Source organism: Physella acuta, unplaced genomic scaffold, assembly GCF_028476545.2.
Source record: "Physella acuta isolate Inbredline_101_S28 unplaced genomic scaffold, ASM2847654v3 ptg000440l, whole genome shotgun sequence".
Classification (NCBI taxonomy): Eukaryota; Metazoa; Mollusca; class Gastropoda; family Physidae; genus Physella; species Physella acuta.
In genome coordinates, this window is record NW_026731959.1 from 290,836 (window position 1) to 316,717 (window position 25,882).

General features: G+C 34.2%; 2 protein-coding genes and 1 non-coding gene across 3 annotated transcripts; 1 reads left to right on the top strand and 2 right to left on the bottom strand.

Moving 5' to 3' along the window:
• Positions 1 to 5,590: 5,590 nt before the first annotated feature.
• LOC131943073 (ankyrin repeat domain-containing protein 50-like) lies at positions 5,591 to 7,327 on the top strand. Its single transcript, XM_059303082.1, has one exon. The coding sequence runs from the start codon at positions 5,591 to 5,593 to the stop codon at positions 7,325 to 7,327; it is 1,737 nt and encodes a 578-aa protein (XP_059159065.1).
• A 4,437-nt stretch (positions 7,328 to 11,764) lies between these two features.
• Trnah-gug (transfer RNA histidin (anticodon GUG)) lies at positions 11,765 to 11,836 on the bottom strand. Its single transcript has one exon. It is a non-coding gene; the product is annotated as a tRNA-His (tRNA).
• A 12,402-nt stretch (positions 11,837 to 24,238) lies between these two features.
• LOC131943074 (ankyrin-3-like) lies at positions 24,239 to 25,357 on the bottom strand. Its single transcript, XM_059303083.1, has one exon. It carries the CDS (start codon positions 25,355 to 25,357, stop codon positions 24,239 to 24,241), a length of 1,119 nt encoding a protein of 372 aa, XP_059159066.1.
• Positions 25,358 to 25,882: the final 525 nt, after the last annotated feature.

Here is a 25,882-nt window from a genome sequence, read left to right on the forward strand (position 1 = left end):
TGCATAACAAGTAGGATACCTGGGCGGAAGGTTCAATCAATAAACAATAGGGGTACATGTTGTGATGTGAGGTGAGGACAGGGTCGACAATAATCAAACACGAAGTCCGTATACAGTTAACTTCTTTATTGCTTGAAAGATCGAACGAGACCTAGACTGCCTATAAGAGAATGGACCCCCAAACTTTCCTAACCCTACCTTTTACACCCTACCTGAACTCGAAGTTCCCTGCGCTATATGTCAGTTCCCTCCCAATCGTTCCTATGCTACAGTAGCGTGTGTACTATTTATTTACATTATTTAATCTTAATATAACTAAAGTAGCTTGAAGGTTAATGAAAACAAGAAAACAAAAGGGACGCTACTTTAAATCTACGTGAATACTTACATGCAACAATCCTAACAGTAAACAATTACACAATGTGTTACCTGCTAGTTTAGAGTTCGGACGCCGAATTAATTCCATGGACGTCACTGAGTCCAGCCATCATTACTGTTAAATACCTGAGTTAGTAAAAGTATACATGGCTTGGTGTAGTGCTGACAACACTATCACTCTATAGGCCGACGTCACAAAAAAAGATGAATCTACTTTGTCTACATTATGTATCACAAATTTAGCAAAATGTTTCTCCCATTCCAGTAATGGGCAATATGAAACTGCGAAAAAATCAATACATTGGACAAGTAAAAATTTAAATCGATCGGATATATATATATATATATATATATATATATATATATATATATATATATATATATATATCCGGATATATATATATATCTGAATATACTTTAATGAAGGAGATAAAATTAGCTATGACCGGCGTACGTGGCCTACTATCTTGGCTACACGGTGGGCGTCTGTAGATGTATGTGTGTGTGGTGAGGAAGTAGGTGGTAGTGGGTAGATCATCTCTTCATGTATAGCCTGTATGAGCTTTGGCCGAAAACATTACAGATGAGTCAAGTTTTAAATAATTCATGTAGGTATTAATGTAGGTATCTAATGGCATGCTAACCTTTACCATACATATTTCTAGTCACTTTTATTTAAGTGTTATTCGATAATATATTAAATATATTACAATTTTGATAAATTCATTGTGCTTTTAGATAGTATATTAATATATTATGAATAAACACCGCAGATAAAATTTCGGAATTTTCCGCAACATTACTAAATCTATGTATATGCATTATACGCTCAGTCGTTCTGCATTGACTGAGTAGCCTAGCGGTAAAGCACTAGACTGCTAACCCGATTACGGGCTCACGTCAAAAAAACGTGCGTGCGAGGCAGATGTGCATAATTTTACTGATACAATTTATTTTAATACATATTTTAAATTTGTGATATTTCTTATTTAGTGGGACTTTTCGATTGAAAATTCAACTGCTTTATTTATAGGTATAAACACTATTTATGTTATAATATTACTAATATTTACTTAAAGCTAATACATTATTTTACCACTAGCCGTCACGGCCTGGTACTGCTCTGAAATTTGTAAAACACATATCTGTAAAACACAGTGGCTTGGCTTGTGTGTTTATTAAGAAGCAAATGGCGTCCTCTGTCGGGATTTTGAAATATTTATTATTAAGTTTCAATTAAATGTCTATAGGCAAACATTTACTATTAAATTTCAATTAAATGTCTATAGGCAAATATTTTCAGAATTTAGTTTTTTATTAATAATCGATTTTTAACTGTGTTAATAATGTTCACAAATCATACATCAGTTTGACGTTTTTAATACATTAAATATGTTTGACCTGATTTTTTAATGAGTACAACTTAGCCTGCTCTCGTGCTTAAATCAAACTGAAAGTAAATAAATACTAAACACAATCGATCGACCGTCGATCGATTTGAATTTTTACTAGTCCAAACCGTAAGAATGTATTGATTTTGTCGCAGTTTCAAATAGCCATGACTCTAATGCGAGTAACATTTTGCTAACTTTGTGATTCATAGTGTAGAAAAAGTAGATACATATATTTTTTTTTTTTTTTTGTGACGGCGATATATAGAGTGATAGAGTGGTCAGCGCTTCAACCAGCCGGCTATACTTTTACTATTTCAGGTATTTAATAGTTGGCTAGATTCAGTTTTGCACAATAGTTCCCAACCACGCCTTTTTACCATGTCAGATGAACACGATTTCAAGACAATTTTATCTCAGCATTAGAACAATCACTAATTAAAAAACACAGAAAAGCTAAATTTAAACTCTAATTTATTCTTAGTATGTTATTAAATATTTTTGATTATTAATGAAAACGTTAAATTAAAGCATACATTCGTTTTTATAGAGCCATTTTAAGCTTAAATTAATTGTGTACCTGTAATGTTCATTGATTAGACTGTTACATTTTTCAACAGTTATTAATGCATAATTATACAGATAGGCTGCAGCAGGTTAAAATCAAGGTTAAACATTGCCGGCCATATATTCTATTTGGTATACAAACATTTTAATGGCTTCATATTTTCATATTATGGATCAATAATTGAAAATCAAGCAAAATCTAACCACAAGCGTTATTCTGGCTTTAAATACAAGTCTGACTATACGCACAGCCCAAATCCCGGTCACATTTAGAACATTTATGTATAGGCGATATTAGTAAACTAGTTAAATATTAGGTTTGGGGGGGGGGGGGGGTGATTCTTCTCTTTATACGGTATTTAAAAATAAAAGTCGATTACGGTTTCATACTTTTCATTTTTATCCGATCACCACGAAATTTTAAGTGGTTGGTGAGAAAACTCTAGGGCAGGTTTCTGTAAAAAAAGACCTTTTTATAATTTCACAATAAAAGTAAAAATTTAAAAAAAAAAAGTCTGATGCGGTTCGACACCGTACATTTCGCACGGGCGGCCCACTGCAAGATTGATATGCGCCTACGTTCGTTTTAAATACTGAAATAGACTTTGAATAGGATGGGGCGTTTTAGTCGTTCACTAAATTGAATCAGGTGCGTCGCCGGCGCCCAGGCAGTGGACATCTTGACGCCCCGGGCTATCCTATGAGCGCTATGTCGCCTACGTTAATTTTAAACAGTGCAATAGACTTAGACTATAGATAAAATGGTGTATTATAGTCGTTCAATAAATTCAATCAGGCATGTACGCCTGCGCTCCAGCAAGGCGCGATTTGGCGCCCCGTGCAAACCCGTGAGCACCATGGCAACTACTTTAGTGTTAAGGAGCCAGGGATCGTACTGCAGTAGTGTAATCGGGGGCTCTCGAAAGCGCCGCTCTACGTCCCCAGGCAGTCGCCTAAGTGTGTTCTACCTCACTATTACGGAGATTCATTACACTCAAGGCTTTCTTACAGAACATCGCACGCCATGCTGTGGGCTGAGCGGTAGTATAGGTAAACCAGCGCGCGGATGAAAATCTCTCCTGAGACCGCGGCAACGCGCTGGGACGCGCTATTTTATCCGTTCTGAAATTGATTTATTGCTAACATACAGGATATCCATACTTAACTAACATATACATATGTAGTAACAACCAAATTTAGAAATCTATCTCCAACAATGTTTTTTTTTTTAAATAAATATGCTTTGCATCAAAAATAAATTAAATAATATCTTATATAAAACCACAGATGTCTGTAATACCGCGTTTACACTTGCGACATGTATACTATACATTTCTAGAAAAAAAAACTTCACTATAGGGCAGGGGTTCCCAACCCCGTGCCCGCGGGCGCCATGGCGCCCGCCGAACGATTCGTATGTGCCCGCCTCTCACTATTCGACAGAGACAGAATTTTTTTCATAAACATTATTTAAAGGTTGAAGGGGATGGAAATCGAAAGTTTGAAGGGGAGGGGTGCGGGTGCAAATCGAAAGTTTGAGGGGGGGTGCAAATCGAAAGTTTTGTCTCCGGGTGACGGGAAGGGTCGCTACGCTCTGGAAGGAGTTTGTCGATTTAAAATAGATGGTGCCCGCCACCCTACAGATATTTTAGAATGTGCTCTAGAGTAAAAAAAGGTTGGGAACCCCTGCTATAGGGCCTAAGATAATAGGGGAGCCTACTCACTTACTGCGAAGTTTTTTTTAGACATGTATAGTATACATGTCGCAAGTGTAAACGCGGTATTAGCAAGTTATATTTTAAAACCTAATGCAACATAGGATCTGGTCTCATAACCACCTAGTTACCACACTTTATTCGCTTACAGCTTGTTGAAACGAAAGCATTTGCAGCACATAAATACCGCCGGTTAATACAAGCCTTCAGACTCTCTATTCATACCGCCCTCTAGGTTTATAGAGTATACGTTGGACACACCTGTGCCGGTCGATTTAGTTTTATCGACATTACGCCTAGAATTACCCGTACAATAGTTCTTACTCAGCTTTTTATATTAAATACTAGACTACCCGTTATCCTTTGATAACTGTGGGTATCAAAAAATTTCAAACCTCGTTAATGAGTACATAACTTGAGTAGCTAACTTAAAATGCTGAACAGATAACAAGCTCATTTACTTCGCCGTTCATTGAGCTTCCCACTCTCATAATCAACTAACTTCTAAATATCGTGTATTAAAAATTGTTTGAAGTGATTATATCACCTAAAAGAAATTCAATAATAATTTACTTATTTCTGAATTTAGAAACAAAAATTAGAGTACTGTCAATTTTGTTTTTTTAGCTCTATGATCAGCTTAATTTTTTTATTGCAAAGACCCTCGCTTAAATATATATATATATATATATATATATATATATATATATATATATATATATATATATATATATATATATATATATATATATATATATATATGTATGTATATATATATATATACATATATATATATATATATATATATATATATATATATATATATATATATATATATATATATATATATATATATATATATACAAATTTGGATATCAAATAACTGAAAATCTGTTTTGCTATAAAACCAAAACAAAAAAGCACAAAAATAACCGCTCATTATCATAAAAAATGATTTACACATTTTAACGGGTTTTAAATAGATTGTAGTTTTTTTCTAAATTCTAGTTACATAAATATAGGTCAAGACAAAAAATATATTTCATCTTACAGGCCTAAAGGATCTGCCCTTTTTTCATCATCTCTGTCAAGAAAATGAACTTTTAAATCCGTTTGACCATTGTAATGGATAGGAAACTGAGTCCTGCATTTTCACTTCATAAATCTACAAGGGAAATGTACTATTTTGAGTTGTGGAGGATGGTAGATATGTATAGGCTTGTCTATAATACGCCTGTTGTTTATTTTAAAAGAATCAACCATGGATAGAATATTGTGTTAAGTAATAAAATAGCAAAGACGAAGATGCTTAATGTAAACTACCATTGTATAATATACCGTAATCACATTTTATAATATAAAATATGAAGAGCTGTAATTTAATTTTGAAATATTATTATCAAAATAATCCATTTAAAAATAGTTAAGTCTATAATGGTAGCTGTTATTTCACTGTTTTTATATTAATTAATTATCGTAAGATATGTATAAGTGACTTTTTAAAATTATTTTTTTTCAAGCTTTGGTAGACTCAACAAGATGGCAACAGATTTGAACAAAGTTTTACTGGACGCCTCACGCAAAGGAAGAGCGAAAATTGTAGAAGAAATGATAAATGAAGGAGCTGAAGTAAATTCAATGAGTTGTGAACAATGGAATGCTTTAATGTTGGCCTCAATCGGAGGACACGATAAAGTTGTTGAACTATTAATTAAACATGAAGCTGATGTGAATGCCATACGGTTTAAAGAAGATATTGAATTGCTGGTGGCTGCTGAAAAAGGTGACGAAAAAAAAACCGCCGAACTAATAAACAATGGAGCCAATGTAAATATAATACAATATACTGGTTGGAATGCTTTAATGTACGCATCACAATATAATCACCAAAGTGTTGTACAACGTCTGCTTTATAATGGAGCTGTTGTAAATGCAAAAGTTACTAAAGGATGGAGTGCTTTAATGTTGGCTTCACAAAATGGACACAGAAACGTTGTAAAGCTTCTAATCGATAGTGGGGCTAATGTCAATGAAAAAGTCAGTATAGGCTGGTACGCCTTGATGCTGGCCTCAAGATTCGGACACGCAAGTATTGTCGAACTTTTGCTACAAAAAAAAGCTGAAACAGAGAGTCGGTGTGATGAATCTAGTGCGTTAATTCTTGCTTTGCAAAATGGACATGAAAAAATTGTAGAACTTCTGTTAGAAAAAATAGAAGATGTTAATTCATCTCTCCGAAGGAATTTGAGTCCATTGATGCTGGCATCTGAAGAGGGACATGAAAATGTGGCCAAACTTTTAATTAATAACAGGGCTGATGTAAACGTATCAAATGGTGTATTGGTAAACGCTTTAATTGTAGCATTAGAAAAAAGACTAAACAAGTCGGTTGAGCTACTATTACAACACAAAGCAAACGTTAATATTATTAAGTGTTTTGGAATAAACCCATTATTATTAGCTACTTTGCAGTGTCATACGACTATCGTAGATTTACTTTCAGAACGAGTGAAATTTTTAAATCATGAACTAAGTAAAGGATGGGATGCAGTAATGATAGCTAGCAAGAATGGACAGTCAGAAGTTGTGGAAATGCTTCTCCAAAGTGGAGCTGATGTGAATACGCTACGAAGCAAAAGGTGGGATGCATTAGCTTTGGCAAAAGATAGTGGGCACACAAGCATAGTTGATAAATTTGAAAAATTTGGAGATAAAATAAAAACTAGAAAACACCGCGGAAGAAATCCATTGATGATAGCGTCTTTTGAAGGACACGAAAGCGTCGTTCAAGTTATTTTAGACCATAGAAGAACTAATATTAATGCCATCGATAATGACGGTTGGACAGCATTGATGATGGCATGTAAACAAGGTCATAAAAACGTAGTCAAGTTATTACTGAAAAAAATTCTTCGAAAACAAAAATGGAATTCAAGTAAACTTAAAAAAGGGAGATGTTTAAATGGTCCTACATCCTCCAAAAATGAATTTAAAAAAATATTGGAAGCATTATCAAGAAGTCAATGCGACATAGACGCTATTAATATCAAAGGGTGTACTGCGTTAATGATTGCTTCCAAAAATGGACATTATGAAATTACTAAACTTCTTGTAGAAAAAGGATGCAATGTTCATGTTCACAATAAAAAGGGATTAAATGCATTAGACTTAGCACAGAAGAAAGGAAAAGAGAACATTATCAAACTGCTTAAAGAAGTCAAAGCAAACAGCAATTATGTATGTATTTGTAAGGTTTTTACTTCGGAAAATAATTAGAATGTACAAATAAACTAGCTCTGTATATGAAATTTCATCAACCTAGCTGTAACGGTACTCAAATTATCGTGTTTACACACACACAGACACACAAACACACACAGAGACATACGGAGAAGATTGCAAAACTATGTTTTTCCGACTCAGGGAGCCCTAAAACGTCGACATTTGCAAATTTTTTATTATATTTTTTTTACAAGACTGTCTCTATAGGTGCTTCGTATATACAAGAAAGTAAAAACAGAGCCGAAATGGCTACAATCTTTACTTTCTCGTATATACGAAGTACAGAGAAAATATTGTAATAGTGCAAAAAAATAAATAAATCGAGATTTTTGTAAATCTCGACGTTTTACACCTCACTGATACGGAAAAACATAGTTTTGCAATCTTGTCCGTATGTCTGTGTGTGTGTATGTGTGTGTAAATACGCAAACTTGAGTACCGTTACAGCTAGGTTGATGAAATTTAATATATAAGCAGTGGCGTAGCGAGGTCGGGTGTCACACGGTGCGGCGCTTAATGGTGTCACCCCCCAGAGGCGTAGCGACCCTTCCCAGGGACGTTTTCGATTTGCACCCCCCTCAAACTTTCGATTTGCACCCCCCCCTCAAGTTTTTCTCTATATATTTTGCTGTTTTTTGCCTTGGTGTCGACCCATTAAATTGTGTCACCCGGTGCGCTCCGCACCCCCCGGCCCCCCCCCCCCCTCTCGCTACGCCCCTGTATATAAGTATTATATCAAAATCTCAGATCCGTATCAACTTTTGAGCGATTTCCGATAACCGAATAGGGAACTTTTTCTACTTTCAATGTTTCAAAAGCCTATAACTCGAGAATTATTTCAGATAGATAAATACAATTTCACATGTAAGTACAACATCTCTTTTTGTGCCTTCTGTCAAATTTTGAGTTATTTCCATCGACCGAAAGTAGTAATTTACACTATTTTCGATTTCTCAAAAAACGCATGGGAATTTATAAAGTACTAATAATATTGCTATTATTCACATTTTATTTTGGCGTTCAAAAAGTGTGCAATTATTTTTTCTACGAGATTTTATTCTATTTTAGAAATTTTAAGCATTTAAAATTGATTAAAAATCATGTCTATATCCCGAGTTGCCATCCCCTGTTGTTTCATATAAGAATATTCGAGAAAGTTTTGGGGAGATCACTCCCATTTTATTTAAGAATAAAAGCACTGTTTTGGAATACAAACTTAATAACAACGTTTTGCTGTTAATAGTGCCAAATGTTTGAATGTTTGGATCGTAAAACTTTGCTTAAATTACTGATATTTAACAAAATGTAGTTTTTATAATCATTTGATTGGTTTACATTGTTTCAGGCACATTCCTCAATACAATTGAATGAGCTAACTGAGGAGCGCATTAGAACACTAATGACATACTATGAAAAATATGATCAGAATAGCCTAGACAGACAGGAAATTTACTCGACACGATCGGCGGGAAGCATATATTTAATACGATGCAAAACCTGCAGCAAAGCAAACTATGTTGGAAACACAAAACAGCATATCTTAATGAGAATAAACTGCCATTTTAATTTCATTAAAAGTAAATGTGAGAGTCAAAAAACAAGATTATTATACAAACATTTTTCTATATGCGATACAGAAAACTTTAGATTCTCTGTGTTAAAAAAATGAAAAGTGGGGGCACCGTTAAGAGAATTGGAGCAATATTATATCGACAAATTAAAAACACTAAAGCCAGACGGATTAAATATGATAAACGCTGTCAGGTAAGTTTCATACAACATTTTACTACTTTAAGATTTCTGTTAGTTTATTTAATATGTGAACAGTAAAGCAGATAGGCTTATTATGATCCATCCATCCATCCATCCATCCATCCATCCATCCATCCATCCATCCATCCATCCATCCATCCATCCATCCATCCATCCATCCATCCATCCATCCATCCATCCATCCATCCATCCATCCATCCATCCATCCATCCATCCATCCATCCATCCATCCATCCATCCATCCATCCATCCATCCATCCATCCATCCATCCATCCATCCATCCATCCATCCATCCATCCATCCATCCATCCATCCATCCATCCATCCATCCATCCATCCATCCATCCATCCATCCATCCATCCATCCATCCATCCATCCATCCATCCATCCATCCATCCATCCATCCATCCATCCATCCATCCATCCATCCATCCATCCATCCATCCATCCATCCATCCATCCATCCATCCATCCATCCATCCATCCATCCATCCATCCATCCATCCATCCATCCATCCATCCATCCATCCATCCATCCATCCATCCATCCATCCATCCATCCATCCATCCATCCATCCATCCATCCATCCATCCATCCATCCATCCATCCATCCATCCATCCATCCATCCATCCATCCATCCATCCATCCATCCATCCATCCATCCATCCATCCATCCATCCATCCATCCATCCATCCATCCATCCATCCATCCATCCATCCATCCATCCATCCATCCATCCATCCATCCATCCATCCATCCATCCATCCATCCATCCATCCATCCATCCATCCATCCATCCATCCATCCATCCATCCATCCATCCATCCATCCATCCATCCATCCATCCATCCATCCATCCATCCATCCATCCATCCATCCATCCATCCATCCATCCATCCATCCATCCATCCATCCATCCATCCATCCATCCATCCATCCATCCATCCATCCATCCATCCATCCATCCATCCATCCATCCATCCATCCATCCATCCATCTATCCATCCATCCATCAATCTATCGATTTATCCATCAATCCATCAACCCTTACCCCCCCCCCCCAACTCCATTAAAGAGTTGCCTAAAAGAAACTTTGAACCCGACTTTCAAGTTGATGTGCTGATTTTGATATTGGTTGCGTTATAAAGAAAAAGACAACACTTTTAACCTAGTGCAAGTTAAATGATTATATATATATATATATATATATATATATATATATATATATATATATATATATATATATATATATATAATTGAGTGTGAATTTGTTTGTGTGTGTGTAATGTATGTGTAGTAAAGTGCACTTACAAGTCAATGCAACATATTGTCAGATTTTTTTACGTTATTAAACGCTATATTTTGCTTTGTAATATGCTGACAATATTTTACGATTTTTTTAAAAGAAAACCAAAACTAAGAAGATCAGCGACTAAGACCAAAAGAAGACGGATTTGTCAAATTAATACGTCAAGAGCAACGTAAAATGTTCAGACTCTGGACAGTTCATATTAGACTGAAACAGCACATATTTAAAAAGCTAAATTAAATTCTGGTACAGACGGAACATGTCCTTCTTCCACGGCCACTAAGAACACAAAGCACGTCATACAGGACTGCTCCTTGTGCAATCAGCTGCGTTGTAATATATGTCCCCAATATGGAAAAAATGTATGATGTGACCACTGATCCGATGACCAAGGTCCAGTTGATTCACCAAGTTGTAGCTGTAATCATCCTACATAAATATAATTATAAACGAAGAAGAAGAAATGCTAACACTCAAGGACTACGCAGTGTTCAACATTAAATAATTATGTTATTTTATGCAGCTTGAAGTGTAAAACGCAGAAGCAATGAAAATGTCATTATAATTTTAATTGATTGTGTTTCTTCTGTGAATAATTAAACTACGTAATTGAGAAATCTTGTAAATAGTTCTTGCTACAACATGTAAATATCTTATTAACATTGTTATAAGATGCAATATTATATTTATAACAAAACTTATGAAAAGTATAAATTAGAGAATCCAGTTTTCTTATGTGTTTTTTTATAAAACAACTACTAAACATAGTCATCACGAAATAGTTTAGAAAACGAACATTTGAAAAACTGTTGGCCTTATGAAACAATCTATAACTATATAAACTATATAAAAAACTTTTTAAAAACCACGTTTTTCATGTGTAGCAACGGACTAAAAAGGAGAAAATAAAATACTTTAAAAAAAACTTTTTAAAAAACCACGTTTTTCTTGTGGACTAAAAAGTAGAAAATAAATTTTTCTTCCGACCCTAGGGGATCTACCAATGTCTGCTCGTAGATTTTGTACTTCCTCGAGCTGTGCAGGTTCTTGTGATGACTGTTCATACATTTGATGACAAAAAACGTGGATACGTTCACCATCAAATTTCCCGACCCATCTGCCCGACCCACGTTTTTTGTCATCAATTTTTTTATATAGTTTATTTTCTACTTTATCTAATGACTTGATTAAGTATGACTAAAAATCTTGAGAGACCGATACGCTTTAAACAGAGAAGGGGCGTAATTTAATTAAGCTAATTTAGGTTTCTAATTGCTAGTTTTTTATGATTGCATCTGAAATTGTTATGTGAGCTTGGCAGTGCGAGACCCACAGCAGCCTACATGCCGTGACCAGGATTCGAACCTGGGTTGTCGCGGCCACAACGCGAAGTACTAACCACTATACGATCACGGCCAGCGCGCTCACATCGATTGAGGCCGAAGTAACTGTGTCAATAGGCCTCCAGTCTTGTCGGTATCTTTAGAAATCATGTCCTCAATTTTAGGGTCCTTGGGGCGTAATTTAATTAAGCTAATTTAGGTCTCTAATTGCTAGTTTTTATGATTGCATCTAAAATTGTTAGACGAAAATAGCATGCATGCCGAATTTCAGATCTCTAAAGCAATCAGAAGTGGGTTGTTTGTTTTTACCCCTCAGCTATTAGATCGGTACTTGCATATTAGTTGCAGGGATATTGTTCCTTGCAAAGTTTGATGCTCATTCTCATTTCAACTGAACAATCAATCAATAATCGAGTTTAAAGTGATCAAAACTGACCTGGACTGACCTTGTATAAACTATAAATTTTAAAAGTGCTTGGATTAGATCGACTAATGCAAATGCGACAAACAGTTGCTTTTTGTTTCAGAGATAGTGCCGGTGCCGTAGGCAGATTCTCAGATAGGTCGTCTTGAGGGTTTAAAAATTCAACGGTTTTACCCCTCAATTTAAATGATTAATGAAAAGCAACACCGTCAGGAATAATTTAAATTTAATTTCCCCGGTTTTTTTATGTCCAGGTAGATCTGATTTGCCATTAATTGAAAATAACTTTTATTTAAAAGTCAATAAAAGTAATATCGACTAATGCGACAAGTAAAAATTAGACACATTAAATATTAGTAGAGATGTAAAGCGTTTTATTGCCAACAAATGATAGGTGTACAATAGCTCAGAAATATGCCCTACATCTGTTTATCTCTAAGTCTAACAATCATTGTTCTCAAATTTGTTAAAAAAAATATTTTTTACGTATTTTATGCAAATCGAAAGAAAATAGTTGTATGAAGTTTTAATTATAAAGACTCCTTGAAATTTAACTTGATTAGTCTGATGCCTTGTATGTGTACATTATGAGCAATTGTTTTTTACATCATGCCATATTATTAATAAATAATTACACAACCTTTTTTTCTCTTGATAACCCTTATAATGTATGTACATATCACCTGTGCTCAAAGCCTCTTTGTAGACGAATACAATGTGGTCAAAGTCCCGGTGTTAAACCACCTATAGTCAAAACACACACACATATATATATATATACATATATACATATATATATATATATATATATATATATATATATATATATATATATATATATATATATATATATATATATATATATATATATATATAATTATGTATATATAATTTTATATATATATATATATATATATATATATATATATATATATATATATATATAATTATGTATATATAATTATGTATATATATATATATATATATATATATATATATATATATATTTATGTGTAAAAATATACATATAAATAAATGTGTATATATTTTGTTGTTGCGCAAGTTTATGCTATAAAAGAAAATATCAGAACTACTAATGCGTATAATTTTTTTCTTGGGCGTAATGTGAACAAAGAAGATTAAAAATTTAAAAATCGCTGATTTACATTTTCGCAAGGTTACTCTTGCTTGTTTGCACACGTATTTTAAAGTAAAATTTTCCAGAGGGATGAAATTAGACATTAGTAGCATCATGTATTTGTATATTAATTGAGGAATTAAAATTGCTTTATTTCAGTACTCTTGGATTTGACGTTTTAAAATATAACTTTTGCATCCAGTTGTTGTCTTCAACTCGGTAAGGGGTGGAAGCAGGCGTTGTAACTGAAATAGCAATATAAACATAAAGTGATATTTCAACGCCAAGGGTAGACAAAGGTACAGAATATAGTCCAAATAAAGACAGAACAGACAGACCCGACGGGTTCCGAACCTACCATTCCACACGGCACCAAATCGCCTCGCCTTCCATGCCTCAAGTCAGACGTGTAACCGATTCTACCAATCAGCTCTACAAAAATAGAGCTTTCTTGGCAGACCACTATCATAGCCTGTGACACGGAAGACGCGGGCTGGCGTGACCTCTGAACCCTAAAGGGTCTGACCGCTAGCCTTATAGACACAACAAGGACTATTATTCGACCAGACAAGCGACACAAGTATAGGGACGACGATACAGACAAATAGTAGCTTCCTTGAATGGGTATAGTGTAAACATGGTAAGGGGTGGAAGCAGGCGTTGTAACTGAAATAGCAATATAAACATAACGTGATATTTCAACGCCAAGGACAAAAAAATCGTGGGTACGTTCACCATCAAATTTCCAAAATTCGTGTGTTGTGTGCTTTTCGCTTCATAAATCTGCCCGACCCACGTTTTTTGTCATCAAATGTATGAACAGTCATCACAAGAACCTGCACAGGTCGAGGAAGCACAAAATCTACGAGCAGTCATTGGTAGATCCCCTAGGGTCGGAAGAAAAATGTATTTTTTTTTTTTAGTCCACAAGAAAAACGTGGTTTTTTAAAAAAGTTTTCTTTAAGTATTTTATTCAGAAGTCTACTATCGCATATCGGTATATCCAATCCTCATGACACAACGATTTGTTCAGTTCAACGCAGTCAACACGAATGGAATGGACACCCACAGGTGTGTAGCTACCGTAGCTGGCGTGGAGATCTACTCACGAATCACGTGATGGTCTGGGGTTGTCAACAAACACACGGACTAAAAATCTTGAGCGACCGATACGCTTTAAACAGAGAAGGGGCGTAATTTAATTAAGCTAATTTAGGTATCTAATTGCTAGTTTTTATGATTGCATCTGAAATTGTTAGGCGAAAATAGCCTGCATGCCGAATTTCAGATCTCTAGAGCAATCAGAAGTGGGCTAATTTTCGTTGTCAATTTTAACAACAAACAAATCCACAAACGCGAAGCTGAGTTAAGAAAAAAATGTTAATAAAAAAAAAAAGAATTGCACACCAAGTGAAAAGCTTCTCTTTCAAACCTGACGGTCTATGGGGCAAGTAAAGTAGAGTTCACTTGTTTCTGTGACCTCGGCATATGAAGAGATAGTATGGTAAGCACTATGCCCAGCCGCCTTTACTTTCCCTAACAGGAGTTAGGTACCCATCAGGGTTGGGTGGACTCAGGGACGGTCTACTGACTTGAACTCGGATTCGAACTCGAGACTAACGGGTTAGCAGTCCAGCTCTCTACCGCTAGACCACTCCGTCCCACACCAAGTGAACGCCTAATAAAATGTGTATAAAAGTGCGGGATATTATTAGTACTTTATAAATTTACATGCGTTTTTTGAGAAATCATGTCCTCAACTTTAGGGTCCTAGGGGCGTAATTTAATTAAGCTAATTTAGGTCTCTAATTGCTAGTTGTTATGATTGCATCTGAAATTGTTAGGCGAAAATAGCCTGCATGCCGAATTTCAGATCTCTAGAGCAATCAGAAGTGGGCTAATTTTCGTTGTCAATTTTAACAACAAACAAACGCGAAGCTGAGTTAATAAAAACTTGTTAAAATAATAATAATAAAAAATAAGCCTTTAGTACGGCAACTGTCCGTTTAGATTACTTCCCTGACTAAGGGGAGGAAACCCATTATTAAAGCTTTAATTATTTCATTACTAAAGTTGTGTAACTTTTTCTTTTAAATACATATGATTTCTCCAGCTTTTGAAAAGTGTGAACATTTTAATAACTAACACAATTTTATAGAATTAAGTAGAATATTAATTGTGTTATGTAGAGAGGAGCATGACTTTGTCATTTTGATTTATGTCAGTGCCATTTATTTTACCATTGAACGAGATTATATGCCCTATTTCCTGCTCTCCTTTTCGGAACTCTAAGATAGCTGTATTGACTAGCAAAACAATTATTTATGGATAGTCAAACTTTATTTTGAAACAGTAACATTTCGCAAAAAAATAATTGACACACAAAAATCAATAGATAATATGAACAACATACACATATAAACAACAATTAGGTTACATATATTTTAGCAATGAATCTTTTAAAATCATACACACATTGTCGCATTCGAGCAAGTGTCCATTCGGGCATTTGTCGCTTTGGGGAATGTGTTCATTCTGGAAATCGGCCTTCGGGCAAACGACATTCGGGCAAGTGTCTTTCGGGAGTGTGTCGTAGACCCCAGATTCTTGATATATCTCCAAGATATTCTTATGTGTTGGAATTCCTAAAAGAGAAATGAAACGTTGAAAAGTTTTCATGGTAATTTAGCCAATCTTTATGATTGGCATGTATAACAGTGAAATATTGGTAGATTGTATCTTGGGAGTGTGTGTGTATTGCATCAGGGAGACAGTGGCTGTGCGCATGCGCGAAAGGAACAAGATAGGACAAGCGAAAAAATGGCTAGGTCGGTGTGGACACGATGCCTGTGTTAAACAAAATAAATATGAAAACTTGCAAGATAAAGGCTTGTCTTTTGATTTTGTATATGTAATATAAAGGGTAGGAGAAAGGCCTGTGACAAGTTTATATCGTGAACCCAGTCACACAAAAAGCCTGTGACATTTTGGTGTCAGAAGTGGTCGGTGCTCAGCACTGTGAAGTAAAGAATTAAATCTAAATTTAGTATTGTAACTGAATAACTGTTCTTTCATCACTACGATGAATTTCGAGTTATATGCCAAATACATTGAGTTGGCTGATTCGTTAGGATACACTGGGGCAGAGAAGGCAAATTGGGTAGAAATGAAGGTAGCTGATGAGAAAGAAAAAGTATCAGAGGCAGAAAAGAAGGTAGCTGATGCTATTGAAGCGGAAGAAAGAGAAGTAGAGAGGGAATTCGCTATATATATAATGGAGATTGAGAAGGAAACAGTTCAAATAAAGGCTGAGACAGCAAAAGTTAAAATGGAGGCTGAGAAGGCTAAAGTTAAATGGGAGGCTGAGAAAGAAAAAGTTAAAAGGGAGGCTGATAGGGAAGTAGATCTAGCAAAAGATAAAATGGAAGACAAAGACAAACAGAGACAGCATGAGTTGGAGTTAGAAAAAAGTAAAAGTAACCAATCTCAAGTACTATTCACAAACAGAGAGACTAAACATGAGTCAACAGGTTTTTCTCCTTTTGAACTGATATATGAGACCCATTAACTTTATTGAAACACAAATTATTAAATAAACAGGAAGAGGAATTTGATCCTCATGAACTAGTAAACCAGACTAGAGAGAGAATAGTTTATGGTGTTCAGACAGCCCAAGAGAATGCACAAGTATCCAGTGAAAGGCACAGAAATATACAAAACAAACATAGATATTTAAGAACTTTTGAAAGAAGAGATTTAGTTTTTGTCAAACTGCCAGAAAGAAAAAACATAGATGTATTTCAAGGACCTTTTGAAGTAATCAAGAAACTATCTGATGTAAATTATGAAATAAACATAAAGGGAAATAACACTCCTATACACATAGACAGAATGAAGAAATTATATGTAGAGCCGGAGAAACTGATAGAAGAGGAACATATGGCCTGTACTATAATAAGTGAAAGCTGTAATACACAAGAAATTAAAACTAATTATATCCCAGTGAATGAGAAAAACATAATAGACAAAATAATAAATAAATACAAAGATGTGATTACAACAGAAATGGATTTTACTGAAACAATTCAACACAAAATAGAATTGACTGATTATAGTGCTATGAAAGGGAAACATTACCAAGTACCAGTTGCTTATAGAGAAGCTGTTGAAGCAGAACTGGATTTTCTACTTGAGTCTGGGCAAATAGAAAGAACAGAATCAGCATACTCATCACCCATGGTGATAGTAAGAAAAAAGAACAACAAAGTAAGGATATGTTGTGACTATCGAGAGTTGAATAAAAGGACTAAGATAGATGCTGAACCCATGAATGATCCAAAAGACATTTTGGAAACTATTAGTAAATCCTCAATTTTCACCATTTGTGATTTGAACAGAGGCTTCTGGCAAATAGGACTGGAAAAGGAGTCAAGACAATACACTGCCTTTACATCTAGCAAAGGTCTATGTCAATGGAAGGTGATGCCATTCGGACTTGTGAACAGTACCGCCACGTTCCAAAAATTCATTAATAAAATGACAGAGGGAATGAAAAACCTGGTCTTCTTTGTTGATGATATATGCATACATAATAACATATGGGCAGAACACATAAAAACACTAAAAGAACTACTGGAAAGACTTAGAAAACATGTGTTTACCATAGCACCAGAGAAACTGCATGTGGGAGTAGATACAGTAGAATTCCTAGGATTCAAGGTTGGAAATAAAGAAATTAGACCTACTGAAGGAAATAAGGACAAAATATTAAATATCAAAACTCCTAGTACAAAGAAAGAAGTGAAATCATTGTTTGGACTATGCAATTTGTATAATATTTTGTGGATAAATATGCTGAACTTACTACTCCTTTAAGATTTCACTTTCAAGCTTTAATATATAACATCGGTTATTATGCATATAGAACCTGGTTTAGTGGATGTAACAATCTAATTTTTAACCATTTTAGTGTATCACCAACCTCAACAGTTTAAAACATTTATTTCATTGATTGGCTGTAAACATTCCTTTTTGTCTAACAAAACCTGTTATTTTTATGTTGTGTGCATTGGTACTTAAGCATCAGTGATTTAAAGTATAGCTACCACCACTGAGGACTACTAACATACATTATTTTACATGTTATTGACTTTAGAAAAATGTGTAAGTTAGAAAACCATTTAAGGTAAAGCATGGGGTTTGTTATCATAATGTGTTAAAAAATGTTTAGTTTGTTATTGGACCTTGTATTTTGTTAACTGATGTTTATGAACATAACAGTTGTGTATTTTTGTACACTTTATATGGTAATGCTAATGGATCCTATTGTTGTTTAAAGTTGTATTCAATTAACAGAGCTTAACTATGTGTTTGGAATCTTGACTTGGTAAATATTGCTTTCATAAGGAAAATGGATTTGTATAAGAACATTATGTCAAGAAAAGCTAACTTTAAAGGGACTGCACAATACACTAGCTGAATTTTTTATCAAGACAGATTGACGATAAAAAACAAACATGGAACTGACTAAAGAAAATAATGACCTGAGACATATCAGCCAATCCTTATAAGGAAATTTTGAATAATGTAGTATGTGATGTGTACTTCCAGAGAACATTAACATTTTAAAAACGTGAGCAAGATAGGAATAAGTCATAAAATGACTTGTATAAATATGTTTTACCACTATTTTAATTTAGTAATGAAAATGAACATACATTGTATTGTATTTTGTGATTTGTATGTATACTGTATATCTTGTTAAGTAATGAACATGATTATGGCAATATGACCTGACAGATGTGGTAATTTACATATATTATGATGAGGAGTTTACCTCAGCCAGTGAAGTAAGGAAATCAAGGATATGATTTGCCCATGGGAGCTATTGCATAGCTATAATTTTGTTCTACTAAAATAGAGTTTTCCTCAGATTTATTTGAGATACACTAAGAGGCAATATTCCTTAGTGAGGTTTAATGATTTTTGTTTGTTACACTAAGAGGAGATGTTCCTTAGTTAGAGTCATTTGTTCTTACTAAACTAAGAAGGTTTACCTAAGTTACAATTTTTGCTAATGGCGATACTTATAAGATAAGTGACGCTTTACACTTTGCCATGTATTTTATGAATATCATTGTTTTAATTCAAAACGTGTACATATAAAATAATTTAGGATGTTCATTAGCAGGTTTCTTTTTCAACATGATTTTTGTCATTTCACTGTTACATGTATAATGAGGATTTTATAGTGAATGTCATCTATATAACAAAAAAAATTAATAAATTAATATTTTTTAAACGGGAGCAAGGGCGTATAACAGTGAAATATTGGTAGATTGTATCTTGGGAGTGTGTGTGTATTGCATCAGGGAGACAGTGGCTGTGCGCATGCGAGAAAGGAACAAGAGAGGACAGGCGAGAAAATGGCTAGGTCGGTGTGGACACGATGCCCGTGTTAAACTAAATAAATATGAAAACTTGCAAGATGAAGGCTTGTCTTTTGATTTTCTATATGTAATATAAAAGGTAGGAGAAAGGCCTGTGACAAGTTTATATCGTGAACCCAGTCACACAAAAAGCCTGTGACAGCATGATTAATTGAGACAGGATTAAAATTGATTATCCCCTGTAATGTATAACTAACACCCTCTAATTAATTTCATAACCTTCGAGTTTTTACACGATAGATTCGGTTGGAATAACGTTCAATCAATACGAAGATAAATATATCTCTATATATATATATATCACCGTAGACCGTGTCGCCCATGATTAATGCACCCTATTTACTTTTAAGCATCCCAATACGATCTATTCCTGGCTGCTCTAATATCTTTTGTAATGTTACTCTAAACATGTTTTACCACGCGAACACCAGATCTTGTTTTTTTATTCATTGTAATTGTTAATTTATTGTGTAGTTAATTGATGTTGAAGAAATGAATAAGTAGTAGCATAGTGATTTTAAGGTGTCTTTAAATAGTGTAAAAGCAATTACATTCTGAAGTCGACAGAGATTAAAATAAGTCCTTCTTAGTTTTTGATGAAACTATCATTAAATCACTTGAGTACCGAGTTTTGGATTGTTTTGGTTACAAATAATTCAGCGTGAACAACTAGAAATCTTCGATTCTGTGTACTCAGAAATTTAACGAAGATCTTTGCAGCTGCAGCAAATTAAGACAAAGTTAGGATTTCTCACCCATATTGACTTTTTGAATAATTCTGGTAACAACTCTGTGAGTAAATTATTGATGATAATATTTCTAACGAATTCCGACATTTTCTTTGTTATATTCAAAGTTTCTAGGAAACCACTGACCAAAAAATCTAACAATTGGAAACCTTCGGACATTTTAGATGTACAAATGGGGATTTGCTGCATGTCTTTCCAACCTTACCATAGAACGCCGGATATTTTTAACAATTAGCGTCAAATTCACTTGCTGCGAAAGGTGTTTTTCAAAATTTAAATTAAATCGTATTTAAGGTCTTCCATGAGCAAGACAGGAATAAACTTGGTAATTTAGTCAATAGAAAGACACCAGGCTGAAACAATTAGTTGTGATGCTTGTAATCATCCACAACTTTGCTGTCAAAAAAGCACCCAAAATAAATGTATAGGTGATGTATATCAGACCAAAAATATACTATCTCACAAAAATAAAATATAACTTAATTTTTTTGATAATTTTAATTTTAATTTTATAAGATTTTCTGTACAAGAGCCTGATTTTACAGCTAATTATAGTCATTAATGTGTTGAACAGTAATTTGATGAAAACGAGACATTATTATTTTATTAAATTACCACCATAAAACAAAAGTTAAAAAAAAACAAAGCTCACCAGACTGGTCGGTGATCTTTTCTAGATAGTCCCCCCCCCCCCTAATGTTATTGAATATACAATCTCTTGAGTGATAGGTAACATTTGATCATGTTATCGCCCCTTAGTTTCTATACCGTTTAATTAATTTTAATGACTAATTTGACATTTATATAAATTTAAATATAGATATTCATGCATTGTCCGAAAGATGAAGCTACCTGGAAAATTTGAACGAAATCGCTGCATTAGGAGTTAGTCAAATTTAAGCTACAATATTTGCCACAAACCGAAAAACGGACGTTGTGAACTTAGGAGAAGCTTGTAAAAGTAAGATTAAAATTACAATTCATTTTTCAGTCATAAGGGTGGCACTTTGGATCACCGGCCCGGCGGCACTTTCTCTGCATTAAATCCTTAAAATGTAGTAAATTCTGCAGCTTGCAATATGTAGCAAATAAATGCAGCTTATTCGATCTTAGTTTTACTTATATTTAAAAGTTTTGTCACTAATAACTTACCCACAAGAATTTCTCATGTTAAGACCATTTGGCTCTTTTGTGTCTAATTTTGTTATATACTTCTGCTCTTCTTTAAACTCGTTTTCATTATCTTTGCAGTAATGCAGGACACAAAATCTGAAATCTTCTATACTGTGAACTGCTTCAAAATGTTGGCATAGCAATTTATTTGGTTGTTTACGCTTTTTAAAATCGTCCATATGTTTATTAATTCGAATAAAAATATTTTTACTGGTACTTCCTACGTATTTGATCTTGCAATGATTGCAGTATATTAGGTACACTAAATGCTCGTTACAAGTAGAAAATATTTCGTTTTTCCTTATGCCTAAACCACCAAAGTCATCATACCGGATACATAACTCCTCTCTGTGTTTAAGGTTGTATTTTATTTCTTTTTGTACTTTGAGAGAAAAACACACATTTTTAACTTGTTCAATCGTATTTGTAGGAACCTGTAACAATTAAAAAAAATAAATAGCATTTAAAGTTAAATTTTAAATTTATAACTGAATATTGTAACGCAAATTCAAATTTAATTTTTAAAATGTTTGCGTTTTTAGTTATATGTGGGCTATTTTTATGTTTACTTGCTTGTATGTTTTTTTATTTGCTTTGTTTGATGGTTTTATTTATGTCTATGCATGCTTTAGTTAAATATTTTGATTTTCAGCCTGTATCAATGAACCTTTATGAGAATGAACAATAATGATAATTTTGAAAGAGAGGACGGCGTGGCAGACCAGGAGAACTCATGGTTGCTAACTCAACATTTCCAAGTTCAAACTACTGAAGAGAAGCAGCCATTTAGCATTTGACAGCAACCCATCTAGAAGAGAAAACCCAAAAATCAAACAAATGTTGCCTTGCATAACGTTCTTGTGTTAGACAAACAGGATATATGGTTCATACAAGTTAATGATTAATACTTAATAGTTTTGGAGAAAATAACCTTCAATTTTACCATTAAGACAGAAGAAGAATAATCTATGTGAGGGTGATTCTAATAAAAAAGAAAACTAAGGAATACATGGAAAGGATTGGCAAAATTGACAAATTTAACACTGTTTTAAAAAAAATTATAACCCTAAAAATCAAATTGCTAAATATAAATCTACTCTATTACTATTAAAAAATCTATCAATTAAGAGAAAATATAAAAAATAGTGTACTGGAATTTATGTTGACTATCCCGCTTTTAATTATTTTTTTTTGAATGTCCGATACATTGGTTCAATATCAAAAACACTTTAAATATAAACATTTTAAAAAATAAAAGTAAAACATTCAATAACAAGCTTTTTATAAATGTTATTCACACAAAAAGTAAGTTATTTTCTTAAAAATGTATATAAATGCACCTCTGTTTAAATGATTTTGTAGTAAAAACGGTGCACAGTCAAAACGACCCGGGACAAAACGGCCCGTAAAAATGGCCGCGACTTATTAAAGTAAGTAAAGTTTCCCTTTCAAACCTGACGGTCTATGGGGCAAGTGAAGTAGAGTTCACTTGTTTCTGTGACCTCGGCATATGAAGAGATAGTGTTGTCAGCACTATGCCCAGCCGCCTTTACTTTCCCTAATGTGAGTTAGATACCCATCAGAGTTGGGTGGACTTAGGGACGGTCTACTGACTTGAACCCGGATTCGAACTCGAGACTTACGGGTTAGCAGTCAAGCTCTCTACCGCTAGACCACTTTGTCCCATTCCCGACTTATTGGCTCCCAACATAAGGGCTCACAACAAATGGGCTCCCGACTAATTGGCTTCCGACAAAATGACTCCGACATATTGGCTCCAGACAAATGAATCGTATGACCACTATTGGCATAAAACTAACCGTTTTGTCCTACCTCCACTATCACTATAGCCTCTTATAAATGCCAAATTAAAATTGTTTTTCATGAACCAACATCAGTTCACTAACAAATCGAGTCCTTAACAGCTAAATTCCACCAATTCTAAAGTTTTGATAATGTTTAATTTACAACAGTAAAGAACTGTTGCTTAGAAGCGAGCACAGAAGTGTAAATGTATCATATACATGATGTTTACATGATAAAGGCATTTTGTTTTGATAACCTACTAGCATTATGTAGGTAGGAATGTACATCGTGGAACCCTCTCCCCACACACTGAGTTGGAACAGCCTATAACCGACTAATTTATGGAAGTCATAGATAAATGACCCTTAAATTAAAACATACTATTTCTTATTACAGATAAACTACTATAAAAGTAAGGCTTGCCGAACAAGAGATGCATACGTTATAATACTTAAGAGTGTTAGATAAGCTAACTCTAAAGATTATTGATGAAGGGGTCTCACTGGCAGGCGTCATAATTAATAAGACAGTTTTGCAGGGAGACTTAGTCTCTACGGAAACCATATAGTCATTTGTCCTTTTGTCGGGAGCCACATTGTCAGGAGCCTATTTGTAGGTCGCCTATATGACGAGGTTTCTATGCCTGGGCCGATTTGTTGAATTCGTTTTGACGCCGCACGAGTAAAAACCATCACTTATACTTAGAATGCAAGATTTATAAAATACAAAATGAAAACTATAAATATGTCATTACAATACTTACATTTATGATTTCACAGTTCTTTTCTTTTAGTTTTTGTTCTGTGTTTGTATGCTTTTTACAGTTTTTATACTTTTGTAATGTTGCAAAATGTAATGCATTAAGCCCTGTTTTTGTCACTGCATTTATTTTAGCGTTATTGTTAAGGAGAATGTCAACAACATTTGTGTGTCCATTTTTCGAAGCTAACATTAAAGCCGTACACTTATTCTTTTTATTTACTCTATTAACACTGCAGCCTCGATTTATTAGGGTTTCAACAATAGGTTCGTATCCATTCTGACAAGCAATCATTAGCGCGTTATAGCCAGTAATCTCAACCGCCTCTAAACTTATTTGTTCTAATTCTTCTTTAACGTCATTATCATCTTCGTTTCGTTCCACATCTTCATCATTTTTATTATCTTCACCATCTTTTTCATCTTCTTCTATATCATCGTCTTCTGTATCATCTTCTTCTGTGTCATCTTCATCGTCATCTTCTTCTGTATCTTCTTCATTATATACATCATTTTCTTCATCATCATCTTCTTCTTCTTCTACTTCTTCCTCTAACATATGTTTTAATGTAGTTATTTTTCCTTTCTGGGCGGCTAACATTATTGCGTTCCACTTGCCGTTTTCCACATCATAAATCTTCGAATATGGTACCAATAGCTTTACACACTCGTCATACCCATTCTGTGAAGCTAGCATTAATGCAGTATATCCACCCTTGTTTTTCTCAGTAACAAGTTCTTTTCTTTGTGCTATTAATTTTTCTACGATTTTTTCGTGTCCTCGCTCAGCGGCAATCATTATAGCATTCCATCCATCTTTATCTTTAACATCTACTGTAGCATTTTTACCTAGTAAAACATCAACAACTTTCTCATGCCCCATGTGACAAGCAGACATCAAAGCTGTCCAACCATCTGTTTCAACTTCGTCAATGTTCTCAATACGTTTTATAAGTAGTGACACAATTTGGTCATGTCCTTTCTTGGAAGCTATCATTAAGGCATTGCATTGTTGTTTCTCAACAGCATTAACAGAACGGCCGTATACTAGTAAACTTTCTACTATTTCTTTGTGCCCTTCATGGCATGCTATCATTATGGCATTCCGTCCATAACTTTGAACATCGTAGACATTGGCTTTATTTGTTAGTAATAAATGTACAATAGTCTTGTGTCCGTTTTGCGAGGCTAACATTAATGCACTCTATCCATTAATATCATAATTATTTACAGTGCTCCCACCTTTTATTAGAAGCTTGACAACTGTCTCTCTTCCATATTTTGAAGCTATCATTAATGCTGTTCTACCATTGTTTTCAGTGCTTGTAACATTACTTCCATTATGTATTAATGTATCTACTATTTCTTCATGCCCGACTTGTTAAGCTATAATTAAAGCAGTGTGCCCTAGATTGTCAAAAGCGTTTAGTTTAATATCTGTTATTTTTATTAAATGGTGAACTATCTCTGTGTGTCCATATTTTGAGGATAACATTAATGCACTCCATCCATTTCCATCAACAATATTTACATCAGCTTCACTTTTTGTTAGTCGGTTAGCTACTTCAGTGTGTCCATGTTTAGAGGCTAACATTAATGCAGTCCATCCATTACATTGAAC